This window comes from Salarias fasciatus, chromosome 19 (genome assembly GCF_902148845.1).
Source record: "Salarias fasciatus chromosome 19, fSalaFa1.1, whole genome shotgun sequence".
In the NCBI taxonomy this organism is placed as follows: domain Eukaryota; kingdom Metazoa; phylum Chordata; class Actinopteri; order Blenniiformes; family Blenniidae; genus Salarias; species Salarias fasciatus.
This window is the reverse complement of record NC_043763.1, coordinates 7659969-7682134: the sequence shown is the minus strand read 5'-3', so window position 1 is coordinate 7682134 and position 22166 is coordinate 7659969. Positions and strand designations below refer to the sequence as shown.

The following is a 22166-nucleotide window of genomic DNA, read 5'->3' as shown; positions in this document are numbered from 1 at the left end:
GTTTAGTCAATTATAGTCCTCATAATCACATAAATACTGATTGGTTTTTGCCCCCGTGCTTTGAATGAAGTACCTCTTACGCAGCTTAAAATATGGAAAAATGTTACAAAATGCTTCGATTACACAATATCTGGTCATGTGCACGGAGGTTTGATAACAAATTCCCATCGCGTACGTCACGATAGGATGATTCGTTTGAAAATAAAACACTGAATTGTTGGTCTCTCGTGGTCTGTAACGGTTCACAAAAACCTAGTAAGAAAGGCATCATATGAATTTGTTTATTTTTGCTCTAGATTCTGAAATTGTTGTGACATTTGTTCAAACATCAAAGTGTGAGTAACTTCATCAGCCTTCAATGGAATCCTTTAATACAAAAAGTGCTCCATAAAGAGTCAACTGTGCCACATTTAGCACAAGCTGAAGGCAAGTCAATACAAACACACTGACGGATGACATGTTTTTAAAAAGTGATAACCGTGCAGAACATTTTTTCAGATACACAACTAATTCAAAAGGATTTGAACAAGTATGCCTTTTGTTTGAAAACTGTATGGTAGTGACCACAATGTGTCCTCAATCACACCCAAAACATGCTCTTTCTTTCTAATAATACGTTTTAAATCACAATTCTATCATCAATGAAATGAGTCTGGGAGGCCGGGTGATTCTAAAACGTACCGACAGGAAGAAGCAGGGATCATATGACTTCCACATTAGTTTCACCTCATTACCTGACTGTGAAATTCTTCTTTTGAGGTTCAAAACACTCTTTAACCAGGCACCATCTTAGCTTATAACAGCGGAAGTGTTTTAATATTAACAAGCACAGAACTATACCTCTCAAAACAATCTACAGGAAGTTATTGAAATATGAGGAAATGCATTCTGAGTATATTTTTGTACATGTTGAGTTTTTTTCTGAGCCCAGAGGAAATTTAATTGCAAGAACAAAGCTCATCTGTTTGAAGCCTTTCCATTTGCTAAATCTTGTAGTTTGTGCTGGTTCAGGTCTCCCTGGACTTCATCTCCCCTCATATATTTAGCTTCCACTGTAGATCATTAATTTTATGTGTGTCTCTGTTCTGAAGTCTGTCCCCTTTTGCTCTCTCTGCCTCTCTGGCTGATCGTGTGATCTGTGCTTCCTGCTTCCATTGAGGAACGTTTGAACGACAGCGTTTTCAAGTGAAATCACAAAACCTTTCTCTATTTCATTTCACCGTGAAGTGATATTCCTATGCTAAGTAGACATGAACACTGGTCCATTAGTGGATCCAGTCGCTGCTTCCTTCCTGCCATGTAGCCAGTGCATGAAGAGAACGGCTGAGATGCATGCTTCATTTCAGCAGCGCATTACATAAAACTGTTTGCAAGCAAGGGCCAAGAAAAACATACTACAGCTGGAGGCAGAGAAGGTGGGGAGGGAAGAGTTGACGGGGGGGGGGGGGGGGGGGGGTTGCTGCAGGGCTGTATGTAGCTGACTTGACAAAGGGCTGCCCCTCATCTGGTTTACATTCAAGATGGTATCTTCAAACTCGTCTCTCGCTCGCCATGAAACGCCGCTCCGCTTCCACTGCAGGAGGAAGACTTCACTCAGCTTCACTCATTGCGACTGACCGAAGCGGCCACACGCGGCGGAAAGGAAACCGGCGCGGTGTCTGAGCGGCGAGAGGAGGACATGTTTTCCTCCATGTGCTGGAAAAACGGACCGCGGTTCATTCATAAGTTCTGTTATTTCTTCAGACCGTGTGAGGCTGTGTCATCGCAGCGAATGATTCAGCCCGAGCGACACCTGATGCTGCGCAGAGCTTCCCGGGCTCGGCCGAGCATGAAATAAAGCCTCGACTTGAAATATACCTGCTGCTCCAGTTGATTTAAGCGAGCGCCGCGGCGTAGCGCCGGGCTCTCAACACTGTGACTTTTTAGCTTCTGCGGCCAAAACACTCGGTCCGTAGTCAACATAACGACAATGCGATTGTTTGACCAACATTTCAGCGCGCTGAACCACTTCACACCTGGTCTCATATCTGTGTATTTAACAGAAGTGTCAACACCGTAGCCGGGCCCGGCAGAGCCCACTCGTACAGTGAAGTGAGAAGCGCGGAGGTTTGAAGGAGCGCCAAGCTCTCACATGCAATTAATTCACCCCCGGTTCCCTGCTTATTGTGATTCGAGGGCTGCATGTGCGTCTGATTGCCGCCTGTGTTAACGCGCCTGTTTACATTTCTGGTGCAGACAAGGAGGAATCACAACTCTAACCGCCGAGCCCGGGATCGCGGCCTCGTCCAGACCGCAGCCTATAGCAGGGAGACTCTACACCTGTCATCCGAGACCCTCTCCAACCGTCGGGAGACTCTACGAAAGCTATACCGCTTACCCAATTTACATCGACCACAACAGGCGAGAGTCTCCAGCCGGCTCTGCAAACCGGTTTGATGGAACGAAGCACTCCAAAGAAAATTCCACAATTATTTCACATCGCTTTGGATTGTTTGGGTCTGGAGAAACAATACTCCTCTGTGGGTATTCAGCCTAAAGTACAAAAGCACTGGAGTGAAATGGAGATAATGGCGGTGAGGTCACCGTTTGGTTACCAGCCACCGTATCCCCTCTGAGGACCGGGTGGCTCTGGGCCAAACGGCGCCGATTTCGTCCCGCTCACGCATGCTTAGCAACATCCGAACGTATGGACGTGTGCGAGGACGAGGATATGCGGAGGTGTGCGTGTGCATGACATGCATTAACTGGGTCCAGAGGCCGGGCAGAGGAGGGGAAGGCTGAGTCACAGGATCTGAAGCCTCGCAGGAAGACAGCAGTGTGATCTAAGACATGCCTCTCCAGGCCCCCGCACACTGCCGAAGAGTTATAGCCCCGCTGCGATGCTCCGCTCGCACCTCCGCCCAGAAGATATACTGCAGCACGCACTCCATCTCCCCGTCTCCTGGCCTGGAGGAGCAGGGGAGGTGTGGTGGTGGGGGGGCGGGGGGCAGCGGCCAGGTCCACCTCCTCACAGGGCAAATAAACAGGTGGACCTGGAGGTGGGGGGGGGGGGGGGATTTATGTGAGATTGATGATAACCGCACTTTCTCTTGTTGGACGGGTCAGAGGGTGAGCTGAAACAGCAGGATGTAGGAACAGGCTGCTGTTGCTCAACAAAAAGCATTAATAATTGCTCCGAGTCGTGCAGCGGAGACTCTTTAACAACCGGCTGCAGGAGGTTTTTCACTTCCCTTTATGATTAATAAGCATAGCCTACTTTTACAGATGTTTTCTCAGTTTTGAAGGACTCCTGAACACAGTCAAGTTCCAAACACGAAGCTGTCGCCTCCCTCAAAAAACAGAAACACCAAAGGGGGACATTTTTCTGGGCGTTTAAACACAGGGACGCGAATAATAGCAAGTGCAGTGTGGGGGGAACAGAGATCCGGAGTGAACAGTTTGTGCTGCTGTGCGACCACAGCAGCCTGGAGAGCGGGAGCAGGGCGAATGTGGAAACTGGGAGCGGCTCAGAGGGGAACTGACGAGCGAGCAGGGCTGGAGAAAAAGAAAGAGTCACACTGAAGCAGTTTGAAAATTATAACAATTAAACAAAAGGTTAAAGGGCAGCACTTCTGCCTACTTAGCCTGCAGGTTTTTTTTTTTTTTTGTTTTTTTTTAATCAACCCAGATGCATGCATTCAAAGGAGTGTTTCTTGAGATCTTTTCTCTTGGTAAGTGTGAGTTTCTCACTGTATTATTGTATCAACATCTAATTTCACTTCCTCTGCCACCTTCCTATCAGTTTGACAGATCACTGTCTATGCAGGGTGACAGGAAATGCAAACAGTGCTGAGAAAACGGCGCCGAACAAGACGTTCTGCAACCCGCTGGATCAGTAACAATACGTCGATGCGTCTGTGTGGCCGCGGCAGACGCCGCGCCGCTGTCCCCATTGTTGCACTTGGAAAGAAGTTTGAGACACAAACATTTTTTTTAAAGTGTCGTTTCACCACTCGAGCAGTCCCGACGGCTGCTCCGTGATCGGAATCAAACCACGAGCCTTGGATCGAAATGATCCCTTGGTCTTACTGAGCGGCCGTGCCTTTAATAATATGATTCCAGATTTAAAACTTATCTTAAATTATGTCACAGAACAACATTTATTAAAGACAAATAACATTTCTGTTTGCAGACTTTTCCAGAGGGAGGATTGTAATCCATAGTTTTCCTTCTCTTTGATACTGAATCCGACACGTTCCCTCTTCAAGCCCAAACTGAAGACACTTCAGCAGACGTCACGCTTGAGGTGCCGTCAACTGTGCTGACGCTGTCGGAACGGCGGAACAGAGTCAAAGGAGAGGAAAAACTCAATTAATGAGTAAATTAATGAAGGAAACAAGACATCCTTCATCAGTGAACCGTGCCGGGCCACAGTTGAAAATGCATTCATGGAAACTGGCAGATTCTCGCAGGAAGAGCACTTACATAAATCGCCACACGTGGTTGGCTTCACAGTGACAGTCACCAGGATTCCTGAGCTTTAAACGTTTCGACGCCGACCGCTTCGGGACAGTCACAATCAGAGCTGTTTCAGCCTGCATTAGCAGAGATTGAAGTGACGTGAGATTATCTCCTGCCGCTGTTCTAAAGTCAAGTATAGTGAAAGGACATTGGGCCAGCCTAAAAGCAAGGCAGAGACGTTGCTCGTTGGCGGCAGCGGCCCTCGATTGATGGTTCTGGCACACAAAACCCACACAGCCTCCTCCGTCCCCCTAAATGCGAAGCTGCCTCGATTCCCTGAAGGGGGACCGCGCCGCTCCGCTCTGTCATTCTCCTGCTCTTGCGGCCACTTTACATTTAAAGGGGAGCGAGGCGGCAGAAATGTGCACTGCAGATGGTAGAAATTACTTAGCTCACTTAACTTCAGAGATATTTTTTTCCCTTTTTTTTTTTCCTCCCTGCCTTTTCCACAAATTACTCCAAGACTGGGGAAATTGATAGATTCCTTGTGCAAGGAGCCTTTTGAGAAGTATATAAGAAGACATTTCTTTTAGTCTAAAATCAATTGTGACATTGTGTTATCAGTCAAGTCCATCCTTGTCGTTGGAAAGACGACCAAAAGCCAAAACTGTGCTTCAGAAGCAATATCAACAGTGAATATTTTGACTCACGGGTGACCTCCATTTTTTTTTTTTTTTTTTTTTTTTTTGACTCAGAGTGGCTGAATACGCTTTCCAGGAAACGCCTGACCTCATGTACATCGCACAATAAGCCCCATGCAGTCGGGATGTCCTCCGGGGTGAAATATGTCCTCCAGCTCTTATAGGAACATGCAGATGTGGGGCTCATGCTGTCGGAGGGAAGAAGGGAGGGAGATGGCGGTAATTTATTTCCCGTGTGTTTCGGTTAGCGTCGGTCGGAGCGAGCTGCACCGTCTCCATTTTCCCATCTGCGCCCTTCTCTTTCGCTATTTTCTCTTCTCGTTTTCCTCTCCTTATAGCTCGGTTGTTTTTTCTCGCTCCGTCTTCCCAGAAGGACTTAAATCCATCCAGAGAGCTCTTCTACTGAAAACGTATTCTAAAAATTCTGCAGATTTTAGAAAATATACATAAAAAGAATGAGCAAAATTCTTCTTGCAATTCAATTTAATCCGTTTCATAGAGAAGCAATGCAACAGCGACCTCAAATGATTTCACTAAATGGTTTCGAGGAACCCAAATTCTGCTGTTTTTATAATATTTTCGGGTTTTTTTCCTCTATGTTGACCAACGTAGCCCACTTCTGACTCAAAAAGGCCTTTGTCTGGCTAATTACAGAGGCAGCTGTACAGCCCTCGACCAGAGGCTGGGAGTTACGGCACCGACAGAAACCAGTGGGGAAACCTGTGGCCGAGGCAGCTGCCTCTCACAGTGTTTCCAGCTGCAGGGAAAACGCAGCTACATCCTCAGGACAAGCACTGCAATTAAAGTATTCATTAAACTAACATTTGAGGCAAAGGTTTCATGTTTTTTCTTCCATTACCGATGCCAATCTACTGGAGTTTTTCTTTCCTTGCGCTACGCTTTATCAGAGAAACTCTTAACTGCTGCCAAGCTACACTGTAGATTTTACACTTCCAACCTGTCAACTGCTCAGTACGACCAGATCAAGTGTTCAGCTTCCGATATCTCGGTTTCCCAGCAGTGCAATCCCACCCATACCAGCAGCATTACATCATGCCGGAGAAATGCCTGAGTCTGGAGGAATGCTCCGGAGCCGACTCCGTGTCCAGTCTGACCAGCTGGCTAACTGGGAGCCATTCTCAGAGAGTCCGTGAACTTTTGTCCCGCCGCTGCTCCCTGCGCCGGCTGCCCAAGAGGACTTGGGCGACACCAAACAGGAAACTCCCAACAAGTGGAAGCTATGGATGTTTATCTCGCGCCATTCATCAAGCCCCCAAAACCAGACGGAGGAGTCGGGACCCGGCAGAGGCCGCGGCAGCGCGGAGTCTCATGCTGGCCGCGGCGAGGCCATCGGAGGGCCATCAGGGGTCAGATCTGACCTCCACAGTACCCGGGCCAGGGGTGGTCTCCACCACCCAACCGGCTGGCTCCCCTCATCCTTTCTCACAGTCTTCAAGGAGCCTGGCCTGCGTGCCAAGTGGCGACACTGAAGGAGTCGCCCGTTGAAATATCTGGTAAAGCGCAGGAGCGGCGACCGCAATGACTTCAGCCAAACGCCGAGACTGAACCGACCTGGATCGAGTTGCTCCCAACTAAGGTTGACCTCAACCACTAAAGTCAGTTATTGTGGTCCGGCCTGCTACTATCAAAACCAATTTCAGATCAGCACAAAGAGCAGAGAGAGAAAGCAAATCCGCTCCGTGGAAGCCGGCCAAGTCATGTGGTGGAGTCTTTAGCAGGAAGAGGAACGAGCCGTGCGAGATCTATACAATACACAACTATTATACGGGGCTGCGTGACTCGCTGTCAAACAATGAGACTGATTCAAAACTCAAGGGTTAAGGAAAGATATGAAATGTCAACCTTGGAGGCATAGCGCATTATACACAATACGGAGCGCACACACACAAACAGCAGCAAATTTTACGTCTGTCCAACTGCATCTGCTACGGTAAGCAAACAGTATCTTTGAGATAAAAAGTGAAAATTCGGCTCGACCTTGGTTGTGGAAATGTTGCTGCTTGGTAAACCAAAAGATCTCAGTCATCACTCCAGCGAGCCACTGAAGGCAGAGTCTCCCAAGAAAAAACAAAAATGGGGAACAGTGTTATCACAGCAAAGAACAGCCCTTTCACCAGAAACACACCTTTTTTCTTTTTTTTTTCCTTAAGCTATGGTCACAAGCTTTCAGAAGATAGCAAAGGAATGCGACTGCCAGATTTTAGGACCGAGATCAGAGCAACAACAACAAACAGCAAAACCAGCAGCCGTTCCTCACTCTGACAACATGCACACACAGCAAAACGTTCCTACCTTCTCCTCTGATCATATTCACTGAATCGCAAAGTGGTCCTCCCAATGTTGTTTTAACTTTAATGTAAATTTTCAAGAAACACAGTTTACGGTTAAGGAGTTACACTTAACTGAAAAGCTGGAAAATAAATTCCAAAATGAACAGCTTAACATGAGTCTTTGCACATAAACTGTTGAAATACGAGTACATTAAAGGACTCAGGTGACTTTGCTCTATTATCTATGTTGTAAAACCTATTTCATTACTCATCTGTGGTGGAACTCTTAAATTCCTCGATTTGATTATGATTAATACATTCAGTGGATCAGTGAGAGGTAGTAGTTACAAATACTTGGCTTTTGTAAAGGGAAAAAGAGCTCAGCGGGAGGAATTCAGCTCCAAACATGTCTGAAAGCACCTTGGAACAGAATGAAAAGAGCTCCAGGAAGCTGCAGAGAAACGAGAAGAGTCCATCTGGACTGCTGCTTCTGCTCCGCTGGCACAGTGACCCAGACTCGGATTAATCAGCGGTGAGAAGCGTGAACTGCGCAGCCACTGCGGCGCTGGGCTTGAAGGCTGACAGGACGTCAGCGCGGTCTCTGTCACGGTTCACACGCGACGGCGCGTCACCCTGAAAGTCTCCGGCGGCTGACGCAGCAGAAAGGGTCCGCCGGAGGTGGGATCAGATCAGATGGGATCGATTTCCCGTCCGGCCCGCCAGCGCTGACAAGACACCTGAAGTTTCCAGCGAGCAGACACGTCCCGGGACGACTGTCAGCGGCCACAGCGAGCCGGGGGGTCAGAGGTCGTCAGCTGGGAGAGCTGGCCGGGACCTGCGGGCTTCGTAAAAGCCTCTCCACTGTCATGCATATTTTCGAACGAGGAGCGAGGCAGGGTTAACTGAAAGCACACAAGGCCCACAGTCATATTTTCCATTGATATCAAAGCCATATGGCTGGATTTCATGAAATAGCTGAGGCAGTACACTACATTTGGCAGTGTTTAACAGAAGAAACGCACAATAACGTGGATGAGCAGGCTGGATGTGTTCTTCAGCGATGAAAAGAATAACATGTTTAGATAAACGTAGAATTTTCAAGGACTTTTCATTCCCATAAGCCGGAATGAGGCCGTTTCCTCCACACATTACCTTAACACAGGTATGTGGAACACAGCGATAGCGCTGCACAAAGGCAATCAGTGAGCCTGATCTCATCCTGGCAGATGATCAGCAACCACCAACGCACAGTTTGGATTTGTTTTTTTGTTTCTTTCTTTAAGGGGCCGTCATCAAATTTCCCACCGTTCTCCTGCTGGAGATTCTTGCCAATACATTACAGGATCCATGTAAATATATGCGCAGCCATGAGATTTTCTGCTCTGCGGACCAGAACTGTTCATAACTAGCTAGTGAGAATCAGCAGACCTCGTAAAGAACAACAACATTACCCTGCTCCTCTGGAATGTCAACTTGGACAACATGGAAGAAAAAGGACACAGACTCAATACACACTATCATTCATGTGTTGTTCGCTGAGAGTCTGCACCACATTCCTCCCCCCCCCCCCCCCCCCCCCTTTTTTTTAAATGAATTTAATCATTATCATCACGACCACCGGTGCAGCTCTGACCTTCCTGAATGTTCTGATTCTAGCGGCTGATGAAAGTGCTTTTGTTTAATCACCCTGTTTTTAGTCAGCCCCCTCTGATAATTACAGGCACAAACGCGGCAATCATCATTATTCACAAGGGGCCGAAAAAACAGCAACGTGTGGACGCAAACAGAAGCCATTTCATTACCGCGACAGGCTCCGCACGCGCTTAATCCGACACGTTTATGGGCTCAGTGATGCTGAGAGAACATACATATGATGAGAGTTACTGTACATCCAGCAGAGGTGGCAAAACGCACACGCATGTGTAAAAACATCGGGCCCCGTGTCAAAACAAGGATGTACATCCTCTGCAAAGCACAGAAAGTAATAAAAGTCTAACGAAGCTGCTCGTCAGCTTCAAACAGCCCATGAAATTCAAAATAAAATCTTCAGATTTTATCGTGTCAGTGGTTTGATTGCGAATTTAACACCCGATCTGTGTCAAATAATTGCAAAAAAAAAAAAAAAAAGTGTCATCGGCGTATTAATAGACCAGAATCTCTCCCTTTCTTCTTCCTCTACAACTGTGTCAAATAGATAAATTCCTCATCCTGAAGTCAGGGGTGTTTCCTGATTCTGCTTTCTGTAGAACTTTCTGCAGAACTACACACACAGCGGGGGTGTTGATCAAATCTGAAATACACCTGCTTTGAAATGTAAAATATGACCCTTAAATAGGCCCTGGATGGAGGAAGTGTTGCAGATATTACCGTCAACTGGCACCAATTCCATCTCATTCCCCACTTTGCCTAATTTGGTTACCATTTCTCATTGCGTTTGTATGAAATGGAAACTTGTCTTTGATTTCTGGCAACAGTGATTATGGTGACTGAACATGTGATTATTTTGATTATTCTGAGCTTGTAACCTTCTTTCACAAAATATACAAGGAGAGGGTCACTTAAACACAACAACCGAAAACTACACTAACAATCCTGATATACAGATGAAGGAAAAGCCCAATATTTAAAGATTAAAACAGTGAAAATATTGTGAATATTAACCAAATCAATTAAAAAAAGTTAGATTAGTAGCTGAACTGACAAAAACTGTTAATGAATGTAACTGAAATCAGTTGTTATTTGGTCCTTTTGGCAGGAAGTTGAAATTTTCTTGCCATCAACATGATTAATGTTGCCTTAAAGCATAAATATAAAGTATTGCTACTTTCTACCAGTGGTAAGATATAAAAAAAAAAGTCTTGAAATCTATTTCCATTCAAAGTATGCTGCGCCGTTCATCACAGTGCAAATGCACCGTTAAGTTTCATTCCCTGCTTTATGTGAAATACGTTTTTCATCTTGTTTGCAGTTGCACAATAAACATGTTTTACTGACAGAGAAAACCACTTCACATGCCCGGCGCTGCATCTGCTGCTGCTCCGGCTTCACTGCGCCGATTACACGTGGCTGCTTTAAATTAAAGGCAAAAAAAAAAATTTAAAAAAGCTTCGCCTTCACTCTTTACTTCGCACGTTAAAAAAGAAGGACACACACGGAGATGAGGACGCAAACCAGGATCGCGACTTCCCGGCTCTTCCGATGTGAACGGAGATGAAGGAAAGGCAAATTAAAGCTGGCGCCGCTGATTCACGCGTTGGATGTTCTCACGCTGGTGAAACACGCTGATGGATGCAGCCTATACTTGTGTTCGAGCTCCACTCAAGTGTCATTATAACACATTACCAATGTCATGGAAAATACGGAGAGTCCAACATACACAGGAACCACACAACCCTCTGTGTGTGTGTGTGTGTGCATATTTTAACCATGTTTCTGCATCGTGTCCAGTAACATCACACCACAGTGTGTCAATAGCTGGCACCGTGCGTCTGGAGGAGCGGCGGTGCTGCCGTGTGCAGACCGCTGACTCACTCCGGGGGCGCGTGGCCCAGATGTGCTTCTCTGGAAAAACACAACCTGAATGGACGGATGGCAACAACACACACACACACACACACACACACACACACCGGCGCATCGCCGCATCCATCATTCATATCACTGCCTGAAAACAAGGTGTGTGTGTGTGTGATGCGTGAGAGGGGAGTAGAGGGCACTTTTACCCTGATTCATCCTGTTCGTGTGGATTGCATGTTCTCCCTGTGCATGGGCCTTCCCTGTTTCACTGCCTCCCAGTCCTAGAGCTGGACAAGATCTTTGGTTGAGGTGTACGAATGGGGAGAAGTGTGGGACTCTACCTTCTGGTCCACGATGGAGCACACCAGGTCCTTGACGGCCGACAGCGACAGGTCGCCGGCCTCCAGGTTCACCGTCTCCCGGGTCAGTCCGATCTGCAGCAGGAAGGACACCCCATGGAAGGAGCTGCGCGAGTCGGTGGGGCTGGGGGCGCTGTGGCTGCCGTTGGACAGCCGCGTGTAGAGCGGTCCGGGCGGGCTCAGCGACGGCGGGTGGAGCGAGTGGAGGAAGGCTCGAGGTAAGGACGGGGGAGAGGAGGCAGACATTGGGTTTCTTCCAGTTGCGACGTGAAACGCTGAATGGTGGGGGGGTTTCGGAGAGGGCTCGGGGGGAAGGAGCACAGCTGGATTTCTGCAGGTAGTCCTCATCAACCGTTTTCCCTTCCTCTTGTTGTTGTTTTAATTACAGCAGCATTGTCTTTCTACACTATGAGGACAACAACCAATCCACCCACCTGGGCGCGCACTAAGCTCGCTCATTTGCTGCCTGAGCAGGTGATGGAGAAAAAGTCTTGAGGCAATCCAGACTTGAGAGAGCTGCAGAAAACTTCATATCCTGGAGTTTGGTTGCCTCTCCTCACTGAAGTCAGTAATCCAGCCTGTCCACAGGAAGCCTGTCACCACAAACACACACAACGCTGTTTTTATGATAAGAACAGAAAATATAAAAGAATGAAGAAAGACTCTGCTGCTGATCCTCAACACAAATGTGAAAATTAAGAAAACCACATTCTTTTGCTTACTTTCCTTCACTGAGGTTGCTTAAAAAAAAAAAAACTCCTTTCGAAGAATGTATTTCATGTTGAAATGTGAGCACTACGGACTCTTTTTTTCCTAAATCAGCAGAATTCTTTAGTAAAAGTGGGAACAAGGACTTTCAGAATCATTCGCTATAACGGTTCCCTCTGCCTCTTTTCAGTCGCGACTGCATCCTGCCGCTATGTGCGTCTCCGCGACCCATCCAGAGACGAGAGCCCCGAGAAAAAAGACGCGTAAAAGTTGATAAAGCGTTTACGCCAGTCCAAACTTCACAAACATCTGGATCCAGGGCTTCTGAACATCTGCACCCCTCCCACTTTCGATTGGCTCGCTGGCAGCACACACTACCCGAGAGCAGAATGCCAGCAAAACAAGTTATACAAGCCCTGAATTTGCACATTTCTGACAACATTTCGCTCCATCCGAACTCCCTCCGTGCGCGTAAAAGCGCGCCTGGAGCCGAACGTCGAGTGGAACGCTCCCGAATTGATACTTTACCTTCACTCTCGGCGAAGGGCGCTTTTCTTCCCATTGTGAGGGGACCGACGAAACTTTTCAGCTCCCATAAACTGAGGAAAGCGGAGCCTGAAGTTTGATCTTCTGCGCCGTTTGGGAGTCAGACGGAGGAGCGCGGCGCCGTGATCCGCTCATGATCGACTCTCCTCCTGCGCAAAGTCCCGCCGAGACCAACCGCGCCGTCCATTTATTTTCTCTTATCTTTTATTCCTGATTGTAATTTCATGCGCATCTTATTATCCTTCCAGCTGTGACTACTCCCCCTGCCTGGCGAGGAGGAGGAGGAGGGGGGGGGACAGGAGGAGGCGCCGCGGCTGGGGCTTGTAGTCCTCTCATTATCTCCGCACAACTGCCTCTGCGTGCGCGGTGAGCGCAACTGGAACTACAGACCGTGTGGAGCAATGGCGCCTCCGGCCAGTGCGCATGTGTGTGCGCCTTTTCCGTTATTTTAACTTGTCCATGCAAGGAAGAAGAAGAAGAAAAAAAAAAATCATTGCTTTACTCCACATGCCCGGCCTGCTTGTTGCCTGAAGAGGCATCTGAAACATCTGGAAAAGTTCACTTACCTCAAATCAACTTAATGCACATTGAAGAACAACTTTTAGACTTCACTTTCAGTGGATATGAAAGAGCATATTTGCTCAGCAACTTTCATTATTTCTGAGTACTGACAGATAAAAAAGGGAAGAGGGGCTCTGATTTTGCAATGATGCTTCCATGTCGTCTGAATGCCAGCTCTACTCAACACATTACACAAGACATTTCAGGAACTTGTCCTCTGCCTGGTTGTTAAACTCAGCAGTGGCGTTAGTTAAAGGCACATTACGGAAGCTTCAAGTGTTTTTGTGGCAGTGTGAGTTACAGCTGATGTCCAGGGGTCTGAAAGCGGTGGTTCTGGGGTCTCACGAGGCCCCTTTGACCTTTTTGTGGTGGCTCGCCGAAGCTTTCACTAACCTGAAGACAATTTTAAACTTATTTTTATTTTATTTACACACCACAGTCATTTTCAAAATTACTTTTATCTTTCAGATAAAAAAGATTTTAAAAGAAAAGGCATAAAAATGAAAAAGTGAAACGATGTTAAAGACAAGAATTAAAGCTTAAACATGGGAGAAAATTCAAGCAAAACTGTTAAAATAATGAGAAGCATAGATGGTAGCAGTTTCAGCTCATACAGTGGTATAGTTGTTATGTTCAAACTGGGTCTTTCTGTGTGGAATTTGCATGTTTGCCCTGAGCATGCGTGGCTGTTTTCTCCCAAAAATAAGACCCTAAACTGCCTGACTGTCCGTGTTTCCCTGTGATCGATCAGCAAACTGTCATTTATTGATCACTGGGATCGGCTACATCACCTCTCCACCCTGAACTGGACCCTAAAATACAGAAGCCAGACGGACGGCAGGAATGCAACAGTGAAAGTCAGCGACATAAATAGAGTTAAGTGTGGCAGTTACGCCATGGAGGTGAATTTTTTTTAAAACATGCATGCTGAAAGACTTCAGGAAATGTGTGCAGAAGGCTTGAAGAGGAAAAGGTTGAATTTTGTATTATAGAATAGAAAAGCTTTATTTATCCCAGAGGGAAATGTTGCATTTTATTCTCAATCTATTTCAGGCTCTTCATAATAGATTTTGTAAAAAAGGTAAACACATTGATTACTTGCTTCCAAACTGGGGGACTAATTTGAAGTTGTTATTTAGAAGATGTCGTGTCGTCTCGTGTCTGATTTGGCCTGATTGAGATCAAACTGAGCTGTGTGTGTGTGTGTGTGTGTGTGTGTTGCCTGAACTCCAGTGACTTTGACAAACCTGCCTGAAGGCTGCAAGGCTCTGATGCTGAGTTCTTTGTGGTCATTCACATAATTTCAACTGGACTTTAACAATCATAAAATGGATCACATGGACTTGATTGACTGGTGACCATTATTGATCCCCAGGTGCTACAATTTTCTTCCACAATTAAAACAATTAAGAGTATTATGGTGAACGGATGTTTCTAAATTGACCATATCCCTGAAAAAAGTGTGTTCTGCTCAGTGTGAGGTAGGATCAATGGATAGACTGGGAAAGCCGCGGTTTTTCTGGACTAGTTTGTCAAGTTCAATAGATTCTGCATCAAACATCCTGCAAAGTAAACACACATCTGCAACACAACATGAGAGACATCTGTCAGAATTTCTTTTAATTTACAAAAAAAATGTGAATCCTTCCAAAACAACAGATTTTACATTTTACATTGAAAATATGATCCCCATTCATGTGTCCAAAGTGCAGATTGTTGACAGTAAAGACACATTAATACTGTGGAAACGTGGGGTCGACTGTCCTCGCCCAGGCCATGAGTCCTCCGCTGATGTCTTTGACCGTGACGTGGTCCAGTTCCGATCCACTCATCTTCTCCAGCAGCTGCACGGCCTTCTGGGAGTCGTTCCCCTGCTTACAGATCACATAAACTGGAGAAAACCGCAGAGAGAGGAAAACAATGGGAGATTACAACTGGAGTGGCGGCACAATACTGGAGGTCAAACTTACTTAAACGGCTGAATTAAGCTCAAAAAGACTAATTTTGTCTAACTTTGTCTAAATTTAGCTCGCTGATTAAAGAACAGCACCAAAATAACATTTTGCATGTTAATGTCCTTGCAGTGGGCCAGCTGCTCGGGCCGACCCAGCGTGTTTTGGAAAAGGGGGTCACCTAGCAACCCCGTTACAACCTGTCCGGAAGGAGGCCGCGGCGTGGCGTGCGTCTCCACGCTCCGCCGTTGAATATGCACCGGCGGCTCTGCGTGCCCGCTCATCTCCAGCGGCGCACGGAGAGAGCGCGCCGTGCTGTTGTTCTGCCGCGTTACCTGGAGGCCGGCCGCCGCCCGCCATCTGCCGTTTCAACTGGCCAACTCTCTCCCGGAGTAACTGGAGATGTTCGCTCTTCCTCTCCTCGAGACTTGAAAGAGGGATATCTGGCAGACGCGTCAGGAGGGTAATCGCACAAAAATGAGGGAACTTGGATGACAGAAAGTGTGAAATTATTACACAATGACAGAGAGAGAGAGAGCTGCTTGAAAAAAGGATACTGAGAGAAAAGGGCAGGTGGCATATATCCACCTCCACAAGAGGGCGTACATCCAGCAGGAGATGCGGCCCTGCATCGTCCAGTATGGATTTGTAATCCTGCAATCACATTAAGAAAGAATTTAATGCAGCCACGCCTCCAAATCCTGGAATTCTACCGAGATGTGGATTTAATCTGAGTGAAAACACACTCATTTATGTCGTCAGTTAAACTGTGAAACCAAAATTACGAGCAGCAATCGCCTGAAATGTCACCTGGATTTGTAATTGCAGGGGAATTATGAGTGCTTTCGCTGCCTTCCCTCAAATCGCAGGAAGCAAAACTGTTTCTGACTGGTGCCTGTTGCGCAACCCCCAGCGACACCCCAATCAATCACGATCCCCATCGCCCGGCGCTTAATGACTCAGCGGCTTTGAAAGCGCCAACCCTGCAGAAATATCAACAGATGCAATCCGCCGCCAGCTGCCCTCCGTGCCAAGCAGAACGTGTTATTCTTTCCCATAGAAAATCTACGGGCGCATTTTAAGTCATTTCCCATTTGGGGCTGGGTCGGTGCGAGATGCAATCAGTTTATAAACGCGCAATGAAAACTGAGAAAATTGGGAGTAATCATACAATGAGCGGCGCTAAATGCAGGGAGTCACGCACAGACTGAGGGCGCTGGAGTCGATCCGGGTTACCTGAGCAGTGATCCTCTGATCTCTGGAGAGGAGGTGAAGTCTCTGGCACTGAAATGACAAAGATCCGTTTGGATGTACTTTAGAAATGCCATAATAATAAAACATATATGATATAGGAAAGTCAGATATTTGAACAGAACCACCTTATCTGTTGCGGCGGACCCACAGAAGGCCTCGTAGTCGACCAGCTGGGTCACGCTGGGCTCCTCTCCGCACACGGCGCAGCCCGCCTGCCTGGGCCGCAGCTTGATGGACCGAAACCTGGCGTCCTGAGCGTCGAACATCAGCAGCTGCTGGCCAAAGGAAGCTGGGACGCCCCCCAGTCAAGGGACAGATCACTCAGAGAGGTGGAGCTTGTGGTTGGGTTAAACACTGCAGCGTTTCCCTGCCTGATGCCTTGTGGCCAGGTGTCGGCCACAGGCCATTCCCATCATGCTCTCTGCTACATTAAAACTGCCTGTTGTCGCTTCGTTGTGATGATTAGGCAAAAAAAAAAAAAAAAAAAGCTCAAGCTGGAGAGTCTATGTAGCATGAAAGGAAATGACTGAACAAGAAAAGGATACAACCTTGTCCTGAGGCAATCTTGATCACTTCCAAAGCCTGGAAACATCCCATAATCCCTGGAACTGAACGTGGAAAAAAACGTGGACAATGTCACCAAGAAACGGTGTTCAATGTACAATAAGGGGAAAAAAAAGAGAGAAATATGATGATGATGATGATGATGATGATGATGATGATGGAGATTAAAGGTGGCAACACTGTGAAATGGTGAGATTAGCTCATCATCAACATGATGATCGTTAATTCAAATTTGGCTATTTTAAATCCTTTTTTTATTTTTGTTTTAGCAGCGTCTAAATCATGAGGTGAACCATAGATTCAACTATGGAAAACCTGGGGGGCTTCAAGCTGACGCCTTTTATCAGTTTGATCTTTTACATGTCATTTTGTAGTATTTAACATAGAATAACTACAGTTTTTATAACACCTTATGAGATATTTAAAGTTAAAAGCAGCTAACTGATGTGAAAGGAGCTTTATTTGTTTTTTTTATCTCCTACGAATCCCAACAGCTGTTAACAATAACGTCTTAAAATGTGGAAAAAGAAAGAAGGAAGTCCAGCATTCGGTTGTGTGAGTGTGGTGTGGGAGTTAGGCGAGGACGTGGTGGGCCGGGACATTGGAAGACGCTCTTATAAAAGCCTCTGTATTAAAATAAAGATATCCGCTGCACCTGTGAGACTCACCCACTCCCAGCACCCCTCCGTCGGAGCAGTTGGTCACCGTCTCTGGAGGCGGCGGCGCCGGGTACAGACACCTGTAGCAGGGCCCTCCACGGTAGTTATAGACTGTTAGCTGCGCGCAGGAAACACGGAGAACGTCACAAATCTCTGTCCGACACACTGGAGAGAGAAAAACAGGCGTTTTCTCATCTACCTGCCCGTCCATTCGTAGAGCGCTCGCTGACACCAGGGGCTTCCCGCTCAGCACGCAGGCGTCGCTCACCAGGTAGCGAGTGGGAACGTTGTCTGAACAGTCGGCCACGATGTCGTATCTGAGGTCGGCGAGGTTAAAGCAGCCCCGTGAGCAAAAGAATACCGGCATGACACAGTTGCAAAGCTTTCCTACCGAAATCCAAAACGCTCTCCGTGCAGTAAGTAATCATAAGCTGGAGTAAGACTGAGCAGATGGCGGCTATATGATGTTTTCATGGCAGCGGAGGGGTCTGTGCAACAGATGCAGGCTGAGGATACTGTTGAATGAGCTGCAAGGCGTTCTCCGGCGAGAGCTGCAGGTGGTAGGGGACACACTCCACGGTGGAATTCAGCCTGCAGACACAAACGCACACGGAGAAGTAGCGACTGATTAACTGAACTGACTGAGCCCTGCGGAATGAGCAGATTTAACACAAAAGGACTTGCAATCCCATCAACACGTGTGAGAGGGACGCCAGTCGGCTGATTTAACCATGAACAGGCCGCAAAACAGCAACATATGAGCTCCGACTGCCTAATCCTCACTGTCAATCAAATCATTAAAGAAAATATGCCTGAAAACCCACATTATCACCTGACATGTCACCACAAGAGAGGTTTACTGCATGTAGAGCAGAATCAGTGCTACAAAATGAAATATATAACATTAAAAAGGATGATAATAGAAGTGTATGACAGCGAGTTATTCAGAGAAATGACGCCCTCGTGTGGCGGCGGCGGTGCATTGTGTGTGGTAACCACAGAGGGCCCACTGTCAGGCGGAAAGGCACCAGAAACAGCAGTCTCTAAAATAACATGTTTACACAATATTTGTCGAGCGGAGAGAAATACACAACCAAATATAACCTGTGGCGAGACTGGAGAGCGCCAGCCTGCATCGCCGAGGAACCAGCAGGGTCACGGAAAACAGCAAAATACACAAATTATCGAAATGAAAGAGCATTTACTACCATTAATCAGCATACTGGCTGCTCTGCTTTGAGATTCCACAATAAATGAGACATCAGTGACACTTAAGACTATTTAGTGTAACAGGACACTGAAGCCAGGTCACCCTGTCTAGTTGGAAATGAAAAACTGCCCATCTGATACCACCTGATGGAAGAAATGACAAAAAAATTCTCCCGCTTAAGCCCATCTGAGTCTGGACCCAGAAAGAGCTTCTGTCTGACATGTGCTCTGAACACAAGTAGGCACTATTGTGGATAAGTCAGAAAGTTCCTCATTGCAGGCTGAACCTCTCGAGGAGTTCATGTGTCTCCCTCAATCAGTCCTAAATGCCCACCAGGCCCCACGGGTTATACAGTCATGGTGTAGATTATGTTTGGGGTTTTACTTGGCGTGTGTATACGTTTGTCCACATTTTCCTCTTATACAGATCACTTATTGCACAGGCGAAGGCACAATGTGGAAAATATGTGTTTTTACTTGTGTGCATGTGTTTCCACTGTGGTGTTATTTTCTTTAAGACCCCTATCAAGGAGTTAGACAAATGAAAGAAAATGTCTTGAATTAGTCATTCTTAATGTGGGTTGACAATGGACTGGTGTGTGTTTGGGACTCTCCCCTCACAGTTCCTTTACTCCTAGATCGTGCTGGTATGACATTTAGTCTACAAATTTGCACATTTGTGCATTATCTGCATCTGGTCGGTACCTTCTGACGGCGTTGGCTGCAGACAGAGCCTTGGCCTGGCCCTGGTTCTCCTCCCCGTGAAGCACCTGCCGGTGCAGGTTACTGAGCTCCACCTCGTCGTAGTCCAGCAGGCCGAGGCGCCCTGCAGGGACCAATGAGTCCGACAGAACAGTTTCACAAGAAATGTCACATCCATAGTCGAACAAGATCAATGAAATCCATCATTTTTACTAATATTTGCATTATTCATCTTATAAACTCTACCCCTTAAATCAGGCATATTCTGTATTCCAGGTTTTTGACCTCTGATTGGACGTTATGGCAGAATTACTTGACAGAATTATGAAAAATGCATCAAGATATGAGTTCATGTCTGCACTGTGTGAGTGTGTGAATGTGTATTGAATGTTTTTTGTTCTTTCTTTTGACCTTTAACTTGTTCTTATAAACTTATTTAGTATCACAATGTAAGCGACTCTGTGCAAAATGCTAAAAATATCTGTCTATTCAATTTCAGGCCACACCCAGCTGACAATGAGCAAAGGCAGGACACACCTTGGACTTATTGTTCAATACAGACAATCACATACACACACTCACATATACAGGCAATTTCCCAATCACAAATGAATTAATTGGCGTAGTTTTAGACGGCTAGAGGAAACTGGTTACAGAAATAAAACCCATCCTCATGAACTCCACACAGAAAAGAATTGGATATATTCCCACTGTGTGGTGAGACTGAAAACTACTAATTACTAACTATTAATTACTGAGTGAATCTCAGTCATCTAATCTGTTTAAAATGATTGGCAACAGTTAGTTTCTATTAATCTGCTCCTTTTTTACTGGGGTCTCCACGTCTTTGCCACTTGCACCATACATTTGTCCAGATTCATACTGATGTCCTTATACTAAACTCGGATCCCTTATTCTGAAGATGAGGACTTTATCTGATGCAACAGAAGTGTTAAAATAACTGTCAATGACAGGAATTATTCAGGTAAAGATGCCTAATATTTAAATTTAATTATAATCTAATGATAAAAAGCTCTGCAGAAAGCTTGTGGTGAACTGATCAAACTGACAACAAAACAGTTACCAGAGTATTTAAATGATTCATCATAATGTGATGTATTTAGATATGAACAGTTTTCTGGTTATGAACCAGATTAACACACCACACATTATCTTCTCATTAATAATCAATATCATCTATTCAGCTGTACTTACCAATGCCTGCAGCTGCCAGATACTGCGCCAGCGGGCAGCCCAGTCCCCCACAGCCCACAATCAGCACTGATGTCTTGGATAAGTTCAGCTGACCTGCGGACAGTCAAGATTCACACTGTTGTGGTCATTTCTGTCCTAACTGTGACTCTGCAGCGAACCACATGGCCTGCGGTCATCCTGACCTCGGACGCCCAGGTCAGGCAGGAGGAGCTGTCTGCTGTAACGCATGATGTCCTCGTTGCTCAGTGCATGTTTGGCTCTCAGAGGGGTGAGGGGGGTGACTTTGTCATGGAGGTCCAGCACTAGCGTTTGGCTCTGGTAACAAACAAAGAATTTTCATAGATTCAGTCAGGAGCTGGTTGATCACAGGTTCCATTGACTTGGTCAACAATGTCCGAACACAGAATTCTTACAAAATATACATCAGATTTACAAGGAAAGTTGCAAAGACCTTTGACAGTGCACCAGCGACCACGGGAGATATGAGGCTGCAATATAATTATGTCTTTCATATAAAAATAAGAGCAGATCATAGATGTCACCCATTTCTTTGATACTGGAAGCTCCTACTTCTGTTTGTGTCAAAGTGGGTGTGTTGCTTTCACTGTAATGTTTGGACAAATCAAAAAGGGGAGAGGGTCTGCAGCCATAAATGTCTTCAGATCACATTTGAGAATAAGGGATTTACTGTCTGTTTTCTTGTTTGTCCCTTGAATCACATGCATTTTGAATTATTTTTTTCATTTATTGACCAAATAATTCCAGTTCGTAAAAACCATGCAGTGCTGACTCCAGAAAAAGTAGGACAGTAAACTGTGGCACTGAAAAATGTTATAATGGTTGGATATTAATTTATTTATTAGCTCATTTGAATTCCTCACCAGGTGCAAACCTGAGGAAGAGCTTTGCATCTCAACCTCCCAGCCATTACATGTGTGTTTCTGATGCATCTGTGCACATCTCTAGTGTCAGGTCATCTTAAAACACAGACTTTTGTTAAACGTGCTGTCTGCAGACGATGGTACATAGATTGCAAAGCACTTAACAGAACTTCCTCCATTCATTAAGTTGGCCTACCTTTTCCAGTAGTGATAGTTTATTCTTCAGAGCAGCGATTTCTCTCTCTTTCTCTTCCAGCTGAGCTTTCAGACAGGACACGTCCTCCGACATGGCCGCTAAAGAGCACAAACACCGACGATTATTTGATACAAACCACTATTTTACTGAAGATTTTCACGGATCTAATGTACATGTGGTTTATCTGCGGCCGCTGTTTACATGAGCGACGCGAGACGCACACTTCCGGGTTGAGTGACACCACGTGGGAATGACGGAATGACGCCACGTGCTGGTGACGTAGCCGGCACGCGTTCAACTTTCATGAATAACTAATTTATTTCCTATTTATTACATAAAACATGGTTTTTAGCTTGAAAATTAAAATAATACAAAAACCAAAATAGCTGAAGGTTTTGTCTCTCTGAGTTAT

At 46.0% G+C, this 22166-nt stretch overlaps 2 protein-coding genes across 3 annotated transcripts in view; both read right to left on the bottom strand.

Moving 5' to 3' along the window:
• The window catches only part of prkd3 (protein kinase D3), a 40534-nt gene extending 27715 nt beyond the window's left edge, over positions 1-12819 (bottom strand). For both annotated transcript variants that reach the window (XM_030116132.1, XM_030116133.1), the window contains exons 1-2: positions 12544-12819; positions 11290-11900 (exon numbers count right to left, since the gene is read on the bottom strand). In XM_030116132.1, the coding sequence (XP_029971992.1) occupies positions 11290-11655 (366 nt within the window). In that variant the 5' untranslated portion in view covers positions 11656-11900; positions 12544-12819. The remainder of the gene's footprint in view (positions 1-11289; positions 11901-12543) is intronic.
• Positions 12820-14724: 1905 nt separating this feature from the next.
• On the bottom strand, positions 14725-21965 carry mocs3 (molybdenum cofactor synthesis 3). The gene is made up of 13 exons (XM_030116134.1): positions 21755-21965; positions 20860-20992; positions 20678-20770; positions 19466-19586; positions 18068-18142; positions 17751-17868; positions 17561-17669; positions 16874-16936; positions 16454-16617; positions 16311-16358; positions 15632-15728; positions 15410-15517; positions 14725-15013 (listed from the first exon to the last, which is right to left on the bottom strand). Exons 1-13 carry the CDS (start codon positions 21845-21847, stop codon positions 14856-14858), a joined length of 1380 nt encoding a protein of 459 aa, XP_029971994.1. The 5' UTR covers positions 21848-21965; the 3' UTR covers positions 14725-14855.
• Positions 21966-22166: the final 201 nt, after the last annotated feature.

Coding starts and splice junctions, on each gene's coding strand:
- mocs3 (XM_030116134.1), bottom strand. CDS start 21,847: ATGTCGGAGGACGTGTCCTGTCTGAAAGCTCAGCTGGAAGAGAAAGAG. Junction 17,869..18,067: donor GCCTTGCAGCTCATTCAACA/GTATCCTCAGCC, acceptor CGCCGACCTCAG/ATACGACATCGTGGCCGACT. Junction 16,937..17,560: donor CGGAGGGGTGCTGGGAGTGG/GTGAGTCTCACA, acceptor TTCCACGTTCAG/TTCCAGGGATTATGGGATGT.